The 11,578-nt window shown below is 34.6% G+C and overlaps 1 protein-coding gene across 2 annotated transcripts; it reads right to left on the bottom strand.

The window, feature by feature from the left end:
* Positions 1-276: 276 nt before the first annotated feature.
* Positions 277-11,355, bottom strand: LOC117933054 (ceramide kinase-like). 2 transcript variants are annotated; one of them, XM_034854413.1, is made up of 9 exons: positions 11,056-11,355; positions 9,480-9,641; positions 9,208-9,375; positions 8,997-9,089; positions 8,349-8,441; positions 4,488-4,713; positions 4,380-4,406; positions 4,134-4,218; positions 277-771 (listed from the first exon to the last, which is right to left on the bottom strand). In XM_034854413.1, exons 1-9 carry the CDS (start codon positions 11,209-11,211, stop codon positions 540-542), a joined length of 1,242 nt encoding a protein of 413 aa, XP_034710304.1. In that variant the 5' UTR covers positions 11,212-11,355; the 3' UTR covers positions 277-539. The 2 variants fall into 2 exon arrangements, with proteins under 2 accessions (XP_034710304.1, XP_034710305.1); XM_034854414.1 differs by lacking the exon at positions 4,134-4,218 and having other exon boundaries at positions 649-771; positions 11,056-11,354.
* Positions 11,356-11,578: the final 223 nt, after the last annotated feature.

Genomic DNA, 11,578 nt, shown 5'->3' with positions numbered 1-11,578 from the left:
GATTAATCCATCTATAACAAGGTTTTGAGAATATATATTGGAGAAAAGAAGAAAATATGAGAAAATATAAATATTTGAGGATGAAATAGGCAGTAAGGGTTTGAGCGAACTTCAGATGGTGGTGAAGAGATAGAAGTTCCATTGGTTATAAAAATTTTTCTTTTTTATTTAAGGCTATTTCAGAGATTTTGCACATTAAAATTTCTCCAAATGGGGATTATTTCTAGGAGAGTTAATAAAAACTAAAGTAGGTTATAAAATTTTCCCTTTTTTTACTTGAGGACATTTTAGACATGTAAAAAACCTGCATAATAGAAGTCTTCAAATGGGTTATGGGGATTATTTCAATCAGAATTAATGAAAACTAAAGTTCTGCTCTTGGGAGTCTTTTTTTTTTTTTTTTCATTAATTTCAAAACAGTACACTTTAACATAATTTTCCCCAAAATTGGGTATACCCAGCAATAGAAGCCAGGTAGTAAAAGTTGTTTTTCATCACATACTCTAGGTCAAGGATTCAGCCTGATGAATAGTTCAAGCTCATCCAAGCCATGGAAAAAAAAAAAAAAAGAGAGAGAAGGTTGAACAACAGATATCTAACTGCTGTAATAATGAGAAATACCCGACAAATGAAGCTGCATAGCGTACACAAGGTACATCTTTTGATGTAGTAGTTGTTTTCCATCTCACAACTTGAGCTATATCAAGGCACACTCTTTTACCAAGGACAATGTGCAATGCAGATGTTACAGGATCTCGAGTTCCAGTGGAACTGCAAAACAGAGCCAGTGCAATCCCATTAATACAAAACCATAAGAAGCAAAAATATTATCATATAGAGGATGATATGAAAAATTGTCTGCAACTTCAGCATCAGATATGATGAATAGTTAAAATTTATCAAAAATCAACATTGACATTCATGAAACATATCTATTTACTGTTTATGGAATATAAAATAATAACTTTAAATAGTCTAAAACAGTGGGAACATGAAACAAATGCTCCAATAGACTGAAATAAAATAAATAAATAAAAATGAAAAGAAAAAACACTCATGCAAATGCAATATAAATATATAGAGAACCAAGAGAAATTGACCAATTGAGTTTACAGAAAGAGTCAGTGTTTGACAGAGCTGATTCCCTGAGAAATACTTAAGAATTTTCCAGCCCTAAAAGGGGATACATTTAGTTTCTTATGCTCTGGGCACCTAAAATAAGAGGGCAATAGAACTGAAAAATTATTCATATAAAAGGAGATCAAGAGACATTTGTTAGTCATGCCCTCAGCAAGAAAAGTTGATATACTGAATTCCTTATTTTGATGCCAAAACATGAGTCAAACAAAACAATCCATACCCATGGTCAACCAGAGAATATCTGTAGTACATCATGTATGGTCCATTAAAATGGGGGAGAGCTCTATGCTATTTAATCAACATGGGCCCTACGTTATACATCTCTTGGCCTTGAATCATCCTAAGAAAAGCCTAATATACTTGTAGAAAGGGACTCTTATCAAGTATCAAGTACCAAGAACAAAAGACCTCAAATTTTAGAATTTTTTAGTGGCACATTGCCCTGGATTGTGTGGCGAGCGAGAAATGTCAGAATTTTTAAGGATAAGGGGAGGACAACGACAGGGGGGTTGTAGGATTTACTTCACTTATATTCCTCTTTTTGGGCCTTGAGCACCAAGGCTTTTAAAGGCATTCCTCTTAGTGTTATCCAACTCAACTAGCTTTTAGTGTGTAAATCAAAAGGATTTAGAGATCCTTGAGAGGAATAACATTTCTAGTCTAAACCTTTTGTATAGACTCCTTGCATAGTAGAGGAGGTCAATCATATTACGATCAAGTTTCTTTGCAATCATGAGGAGGACTCCTCATCCTCCTCATGTTTTCATTAATATAAATATAAACATCTCTTGTTTCTGATCAAAAAATAAAAAATAAATAACAGACAGGCCTTCAAATGCCAAAAATCTTAGGGGCATGGCTATCAAATAAGTTATGGTTTTCCCATTGGAATAGAATAGGCCAACAATGTAGTGTTTGAGCCCTGAGGTTTCTGACAATTAAACTATCCCTCCTGTGATTTTTAAAATATTATTGGCTTTCTTTGTCAAGAGTTTGTTCCCTAACTATTAACAGTGAATGAGAAAAGACCAAATATCTCTCAGCTTTGAAAACCAAATTGCAGCATTTTAAGCCCTTTTTCTTCCTCACTGAAAACCCAATTCTTTTCTGTCTTCTCCAGATTTTGAAACCCTAAATCCTGAATTCATTGAACCATAAATCTCCAAATTGCGAAAAAAAAAAAAAAAAAAAAACCAACAACTTAATAATCCCTTTCTTCTTGCCCTTCTCCTTTCCCTCCCTTTCTAAGAAATAAATACTCTTGCAGCCATGGATAGTGCCATGCGGACCAGAAACCTATGCTCATATAGCCCCTTTCCCAAAACGGATAATTAAATATATGTAAAATAAAAAATAAAAAAAAGAACCATAATATGGCTGTGTTGAACACAATGACTCTATCTGCAACACCAAAGGCCTAAAAGAAAGAAAAAGAAAAGAAAAGAAAAAAGAAAAAAGGACTTAGGCTGCAAGAAAAGACAAAAATAAAATAAAATAAAAACAACCACTACAAGGACAAACAAACAAACAATAGCCATAAGTTGAGGATTAATTTTGAAGAGTTGAGGAAGAAGAATTGGATTATGATTCCTTTGTGAGGATAGAGGCGGATTAAGGGGTCAGAGTTTGTTTAGGGTTTAAGGAAGAAAAAAGGTGAATTATGGTTTCCTAGGAAAGAAAAAAGAAAAAGTGATTTAGGTATTTTTGGAATTTTGTTGCTGATGTCATCATTTTCCATCCATCAGCACAATGGTTTTTCAGTAGAGGGAGGTCATTTGGTCAATGCCAAACCTAGAAGGAAGGGAGCATAATTTTTTAAATCAGAAGTATATGTGGTTGAGAAAACCTCGGGGGGGGGGGGGGGGGGGAGGAGGAAACCATCCCTAAAAAGGACTACTTCAAAAAATTAATGATCTGAGCTTCTTGTTCAAACTCCTGGGTGCTAATTTCTGCAACACATATGTCCTTTGTGACTGTTTTGCATGGGCTTCATGCCTTGTTGCATGGCACCTTGGAGCCAGATACATATTTCACAGGTGTCCTGGGGGTCAGTGCTGCTTCATTTCTGTTTTAGGTCAGAACTGAGTGTGGCATGTTTGGAGGATCAGCACTTGACTCAATTAATCCATAATTCAGAGCTAAAAGTTCCACACTCGGTTTTTCAAGTTCTAATCACTTGGGTAGGGGCATTACTTTGGATGACATACTGTTTCAGGAGGCGTCAGGTAGAATGTTCCCATAGGTAATAAGTGGATGACCATTGTTGTTGGGCAGATACAATTTCTATCACCTACTGAACTTCTTGGTATTTGATTTCAATTCTGAAGCGGTTCTGAACTAGGAAATTTACAAAGCCGTGAAAGAAAATTACAGTTTCAAGATGTTAAAATAGTACCAAGTTGAATTTACTGTGAGAGTAGTTCTAGGTTTAGTGTCTCAAGTATTCTCGAGCAGGTTTATTTTTGTTTTTCCTAATAAAATATTTACTAATAAATATATGTTAACCTTTTACAGATTGATTATGTTATTGGATATAGGAGCATCCAAGAGGCTTACCAAAGAGAAGTGCACACACTAATTCACATAAGTCACAAGAATTTCATCTTCAAATTTATGCTCTTGTCTGCCATGTTTTCACATGATTTGTTTTAGTTTTTATAGATTGCTATTAGTACTCTAATATTTTCAGTAGTCATATGAGAGTCATTGGTACTTTTAGTGTGGGTAGCTACCAATATAAGGCATTACAAGTAATCAAAGGTTACGATCGTAGGGTTGTTGTTACCATAGTGTAAGTACACTTTACATTAGTTGTTAGGGATTAGGTTCATTGACTTAATCGAAATACGATCTAGGAGTTGCTCTACATTGAAAAGCATAAGTCACAAAGAAAATGAGGTAGATGCACACCTCTTAGAACTATGGAAATTACTGTGTGAATAAACTATAACCATGGCCAAGACAGCAAAGCACAAGATAAATCAAGAAAATACCAAATCACAATGGCATCAGTTGAACCTGCAGGAATAATTCCAAATCTAAAGCGTTCATTTGGTAGGGAAAACTTGGAATCTTGATCTGTTGAGTTGTCAAAGCAACAGAAAAAGTAGGAGTTAGGACTCCAGGATGAATATAGTTAATTCTACCAAGAAGATTGTTAAAGTGGAGAAAACGTTTAGTGTTCTAGACCAATATTGAGTGTAATCAACCTTGTTTATAAAGATATGGAATAAACTAACCTCTATCACAAGATCCCTCTTCAGTTCCTGTAATTCCAGATAGATCAGATAACCGCCTTTACAACTATAAACCAAACATAGACCCTCACATTTAATTATTGTACATACTGAGATTTGATAACTCAATAGGGTTACTTCTTGGACTTGATAGAAGAGGAGAGTGGTCTTCATTTTCACAGGAAGTTTCAACATCTGTTTCATTTGGATCATGAACCAGGACACTGTCATTACTCCCAACAGAATGAACAAAGTCTGCAGGAGCTGGTGGATAAGGAGCTTTAAGCCTTGAAGAGAGAAGTCCGTTGAGGATCTCGTTAAAGAAACCATCACCACCCTGGAACCACATTAATTTACAAAATCTTCAGTGTAGGAATTATATATGACAATATCAATTAGAAATTAGCATACTGAAATTTAGAAGAGAGTTCGAAGAACTATCAAATGACCAAGCACTTTAAAGACATCAAACCAATGAACAAATAAAGTTCCCCAACTTCCTGGTCAATGTGAAAGACAAACTACAAAGAACTTGACCTACATGAACTACAAACTAGAGTTTGTGAAATGTGAAAACCCATACTTAAAAATATCAATAGATGTATTTCCAAAATTTAGGAAAGTCGTTTCTTGTTTGTCTAACCTATTACTTGAGATCAAACATTTGTAATGCTCCTGGAATAGTTGAATGGATATTGCATCTTCTCAATCTTGAGAATGTATCAACCATATAAAAGTTGGCGGTTCTGACAGCTTCTCTACTTGCAAGATTCTGTGTATGATCACATCAATTTACCAAAAGGTATAGGTACACAAGGATACAAACCTAACAGGTTGTGCAAACAGAGACAAAAGGGCGTTGATAAAACAAAAGCTAACCATAGAAAGCTTTACTACTAAATTACAAATCTAAACTGAATTTGTAGAAATGAAAAGTTTACTAGTACCCTCAAAAATTTAAGCCTTGAATTCAATTACACTTTTTGATGAGTACAAAAAGTAAGGTTTGGAAACCAATTGCTTTAAAAATTTATCCACAAAAAATTACTGGATTCGTTATAAGGAATAACAATTCACGCTGTGCAACATACAAGAATATTTACCACTTTTGAGCACAGGTCAATTAGACTGCTAAACTATGTTCTTTGTAGAAGTGTAACGGACATAGTGACCATCTCTTTTGTGGGGTTTGGGAGTATTTTTAGAGGTACAGTACTTTGGCACATAACTTGTCTCACATTTATCTAGATAGTTTGGTAGGAAAGAAATGCAAGAATTATTGAGACAGCGGAGACTTTATATGCAATCTGGGACCTAATATATTTTTATTCCTCTTTCTAGGCCTCTAATACAACTTTTGAGGGCATCCCTCTAAATGTTCTACAGCTTGATTGAACTTGGCATGTAGGTCGAAAGGGTTAAAAAGGGAGTTGCTCCTTATTTGGGTTCCACCTTTATTGGGCTCATGCAAGTTAAATTTTGACCATTGTGCTTTTGGTAATCCAGGTCAATTGGGGATTGAAGGGGTGATCAAAGGCCATTATGGTGGTTAAAGATTTTTCAAAACTGGCAGGAGATGGTTTAACCACCAAGGTAGAGATGTTGGCCCTTTTAGAAGGATTGCAATAGGCTGGGATTCTTAGCCTTTCTAACCTACAACTGGAAGGGGATTCTGCTATTTTGATTTCTTAGGTGACTAAATCAGAGAGAGCCATGGAGTTATGATGGATAGCTCCACCAAATTTTGAATGTTGATTGCACCTTGGACTGTTCTTTTCCTAGGTCTCCTTCTTCAACTAATAATGTTGTCAGTCTTTTAGCAAATAGAGGAACAATGCATGGGTTCCTTTTATAGGGGATTTTTTACACCCTTGAGTAGTGTTGAGTTGCTTTTCTTTACAATTTCATGTGGTGCACCTGTGATATAAAGCTATCCTCTAAATTCTATCGGAGAAGTTTTCTCTCATTCTTCTTTTGATCAAATTTTGTACACTTTGGAAAGATTTCCCATCCTTCATTTGTACTTGAAAATTTAATTAATCAATTAGTTTGTTTCTGATAAAAATAAATAAATAAACAACTGAATTTTGTTGCAAAAATTTGAAAATCTTTTTTTGAAATATGTATTAATTAATCAAATCCAAAGAAACCTATGAAATGTATATCTGAACTTTCCATATTATCTAACTGAATTGATTCAAAATGTTATATGGTATTCTTTATGCAATTAATAGATATCAGAAAGCTCATGGTAAAAATAAATAAATAAAAACAAATTACCATTTTGCTTCATCAAAATAGATAGGTATCTAAAAAAATTTTACCTCTGTAGTTTTTAATCGCAAAACAAGTTTTTAAAACAAAATTAACTTCCATAATCAAGGCAAAGAAGAGAGTATGATCAATAAAATCCCAAGGAATTTGGCTTAAAAAAAAAAAACAGAATAACAGTTCATAGCCCAACGTTCAAAGTTTAAAACCTCTTAGTATGTTCTACTTTAAGTGTTTCAAAAGGTATATTTGTAAAATAAATAGGTTTTGGACTTAGTTTGGTCTTCCTTTACTTTTCTAACAATTTAAAAAGAATTTGCATTTAATTTTCAAATGCTATCAATAAATTTTTCATCATAAAGGAAGAACTTCTGAGTGGCTTAATTTTATACCCAGATTTCATGTTTCCAACCGTGCTGCTACCATATAACAAAAACATCTTGGCATTCTTTGGATTTCAATGAGGAAAAGGAAAAGAAAATAATGAAAGTTCTTCCTTTTTTCCCATCCAAACATTAGCCTTTTTTTTCCCTGAAATTTTTTTAAAAGTGCAGCCTTTTTGAACACTCCACACCTACCAAAACCACCCCTCTATCAGGGAAACAAAATGACTGTTATCCTTTAAGGATGTTTTTGTCATTTTTGGAAAATTAAGTATTGTGATTGAAGTTGGGTGATTGTATATGCATCCATAAAATTTCTCCACATCCCCATTCTTTTTCTTAATTTTAACAAAACTGACCATGTGAAATAATGAAAATGTCGTCATCTTCAACCTCCCACCCAACCCCAAACCTTATCCTCATCTTCAATTTTAAAAGATAAAAAAAGAAAAAAATAGATAAAAATAAAAAAAATAAGACAGAGATAGGAGCAGTGTGTGTATGGTGGGCATCTTGCAGCAGCTCCATGGCTGCACTGCACTTCTTTCTTTCTTTTTTTATTTTTGTTTTTTTAAATTGTGGATGGGGCTTAAATTGAAGGGGGGATATGAAGGAATAGAAGGCGAGGAAAATGACAAAAATGGTGGAGAAGGGGATGAGAAAGGAGAAAAAGGAGGTTAGGGTTTGAGGTTGAAGAAGAGGATATTTCATAAATTCAGCTGCTCAATTTTTTTAATAAAATAAATAAATAAGGCAAATGGGTGCACCGAGAGACTTTGTGGGTACATATAGGATCACCTTGAAATTTTTGTTTCTTTGGCTAAAGAGAGTGCAAATGACCAAAACAGGGTGTCTTCCTAAAAATGTGAAGCAGTGAGTATTTTTATTTAGAAGTTAGTACCTTTATCAGTTTTCTATTGCAGACAAAGAATACACTGCAAATGAAAAGAGATATAAAAATAGTGATATGGAATGAAAGTTCCCTCCCAAAAATGAGACAGTAAAAAGCATTAGACAACAACAGAACACCAAGACTACTCCACAAAAAGATCATTGGTGAATAAAACTAGGTAACCAAGTTGAACAGACAGCATAATTCTTCTTTCAAATTCCTAAGCAACAAATTACAAAGTAAGAAATAACAATCTTAAAATGTGAATAAGTTCTGATGCTGCATAGGATCTTAATGCTTTTTCATAAACTTGCTTACCAGGCTTCAGTGATCTCAACAGAGCAACATATGCTTTATAGAAATAAGAAGTATGGAAAGAAAGAAGAGAAGAAAACAAAAAGCATGCTAAAGAATCTCATGACTCACCACCACTATGACCCCATCATGTGAATTAAGTTCCTCATTTGAAATAGAGGCCATCACATCAAATGCATGTCCTGCCCTCTGTGTCACTATCACCTGCAGGAGTTGTAACCAGCTGTAAAAGGAGGACCAGGAAAACTAAAAGTGAAACAACTATTTCATGCCTCTTTTAAGTTGGGAGTGGTGTAATCTTAATTTCTATGACAAGAAAAATGAAAATTAAAACAGGAAATATAAAAATTCATAATTTTCTGACAATAAGTAAATGAATATAATGTAAACATGGTTACATTTTTGGGCATCCTAACTTTGGGTCAAAACTGCCTTTAATCTCCAGAAACACATAACCCTGGCTCTCTCTAGTAGTGAACATGTTTACACAAAATAAAGGAACCGTGTCCAGTCCCACATACAGAATAAATGAGAAAAAAAAATTGATAATAGATATCTTTGTTTCTGGATTCTGAAACAGGAAACATATCAGCATCTCAAGCTCAGAAACAATCAATAGTCACCCCAATGCAGGACATATGCCAAATGCAAATGCATCCCAACATAACTAAATCCATGAAATGCTTCCCATTGAACTATATGTTTAGACTTCACTCATGTGTAATAACAGAGTCATGACCAATGTACTAGGGAATTCACCTTTGTTTTCACTTTAGCATGTGAAAATATAGGAGCCACAGTTTGCCAAGTTCTACAGCCATTTCCTTTCCCACTCAATGGGTGAACAAAAACCTAGTCAAGCAATTCTGAGGAAAAATTAGCCACTACTTTAGGTTCATTGTATAAACCAACCAAGAAAGAAAACAATAAGGCCAAAAAATTAAAATATTTAACAAATGTTAGAACACACAAGAAGGCTCTTAGGTCTCCCAGTTTCCATCTTCAGTAAAGCATTGATTCGATTCACCCACATATGACACGTCTGCAAATCCTTGTGACCAAAGGTGTACACAGCCAAAACCAAAAGAGAAGGTCTAGTTTTTGATCTTTGGACACCATGCACTGTGAAACGGTACATCTGCATCAGTAAAGATGATGTATCTCACTTTAAATATAATCACATATGACCTAATAAGGAATAAAGTTCATAACCAGGTCACTAAGAACAAGAAATACAATAACCTCAGATTCATGACGTATCAGACATCCTCCAGCATTTGAAAGAACTGATTCATGAATCAAACCCCAGTTAATGAACTCAACAGCATACACATCAGAAAATTTGATCTCCGTTTCACTTTTCGAAATGAATTTTATGCCCAAACAAGATAATCCATCCTTCTCCTAGCACATATAAAAAGATCTTAAACGTTAAAAGTTAAACCATTGGACCAACCACAGCAAATGGTCTGAAACATGTCTTAAATAGAAATGCATGAAATGCTTTTGAGAAAAATAAACGCCTATCAAGTAGTAGAAGCCAGGAAAAAGAAACCAATACCTTCACCAGAAAGAAAAAAGGATCCAGTGTCAGATGATTCTTTTACAGTCTAGATGCTAGTTGGAACCACTTGCTTAACTAGTTATTAAGTAAAAGGAAAATAAGACAACAGTACCTTTGATATGTTTGATCCTATTCATTTTCATTAATTCTTATAGAAAGAAGTATTGAGACCCCATTGCAGAAGATCAAACAGAACCCCCTTTGTGAGGTGGCAGGAAGCCTGTTTTGTCACTATAATGAATCTGGTGTCATAGTTATGTTTAATAACATAAAACATTTCTTTAGATGCTACACTGACACGGGTCCTTTTTGTCCCCCACTCGCCTTTGCAGCAGGTAAAACCTGGACCACATAACTCCTTGAGCAGCAGCTACTTCATAATGATTTAGCTCACAGTTTGCCATTGGTTGTTGGGTTCCTAATCCTCATCTTCTCCAGGCTATGGATCGGTTTTGTAAAGAAATGAAAACCAAATGCATAACTAGAATTTATCAACTACATTTAAGCATGACACTTTCACCAATTCTGTGCAGCTCTGTATGTATACTTAACCATATGGAATCCAGCTCAGCAAGATTTCAATCCAGCCTCCATTTTTTTATTTTTTGGGTCAAAATTTTAATATTTTCTATAAGGAACTTCATGTTTCAGCTTGAATTTCCTGAACCCCACTCAAAAAGAAGTCCAAGAATCAACCACTGAGCCAGCCTACATGTATTTCAATGATAACCATGAAAAACTTAATGCCTCAACTTAAATTCACAGATCCCAACTCAAGAAGTCCAAAAGTAAACCATCAGTTTATCCCACACTTCTCATATCATATAATAGATATGTCTGCTACGTGTGGATTGCATCAAGACAGCCAGAGTAACCGGATTTAAGTTTACAGAAGCCACTTGATTGTAATTGAGATTTCACACAATTATGAGAGATTTCTCCAACAAAAGAATCAAGAAATGGTGATACGTTGTAATCACAAAACATAAAGATGAACAATTTAGAAAAACCCATTGGGTTGATCAATCTCACAGCCACAAAACTATGTTATAATCTATGCAACAGACCAAAAAACAATCGACAAAGATCAGAATACTTCAACCGGGATACAATTTTGAAATTTTTTCTACCACCCATTTGCCCAATTAGCCTAATAACTACAATCTATGTCAAAACCAGTAGAATGAACCAACAAAAATAAATGAATAAATAAACAAACAAACAATCATAGTGTAACACATAATCAAATCTTACATTATGTAAGGACTCCAGCAATTTCCAGGACAAGCCATCAGAATTAAGAGTGAGAGAGACTTCTCCGACATGTTCCAAGAAGAGATTTGAGTTCAAAACTGATCCTTCATCTTCAAGCTGCGCCCTTATGTGAGGACTATCTTGATTTGTATCCATTTGTGAGATATGAAGTTACATAAGAATTTAACAAAACCTCAATCTTGTGAGGATTTCTTGAAATTCCAGATGAACATCCAAAATTGGGTTCTGAGATTTTTGGCAGATGCCCATTTGGAGAAAACGTGCGTTGATGGGTTGATTTAGTATTCAGTCGGAATGGCCGTACACAAATCTCGCGTTTCGGGTCCGAATCTGACACCGGGTCAACTTCGTAGAAGATATTATGTCCGGGCGGGTCTAGTGGGTTCTAAAACCCATGATCCATCCACAACAAGTAAGAAGGGGCGTTAGATAACATAACAAAATACGGTAAATAAATTTTAAAATTTTTTTATTTCATAATTATAAATTTTGTAAAATAAAT

Source organism: Vitis riparia, chromosome 16 (assembly GCF_004353265.1).
Source record: "Vitis riparia cultivar Riparia Gloire de Montpellier isolate 1030 chromosome 16, EGFV_Vit.rip_1.0, whole genome shotgun sequence".
In the NCBI taxonomy this organism is placed as follows: Eukaryota; Viridiplantae; Streptophyta; class Magnoliopsida; order Vitales; family Vitaceae; genus Vitis; species Vitis riparia.
Note: the sequence above shows the minus strand (reverse complement) of the source record. Positions and strands in the feature narration are given on the sequence as shown.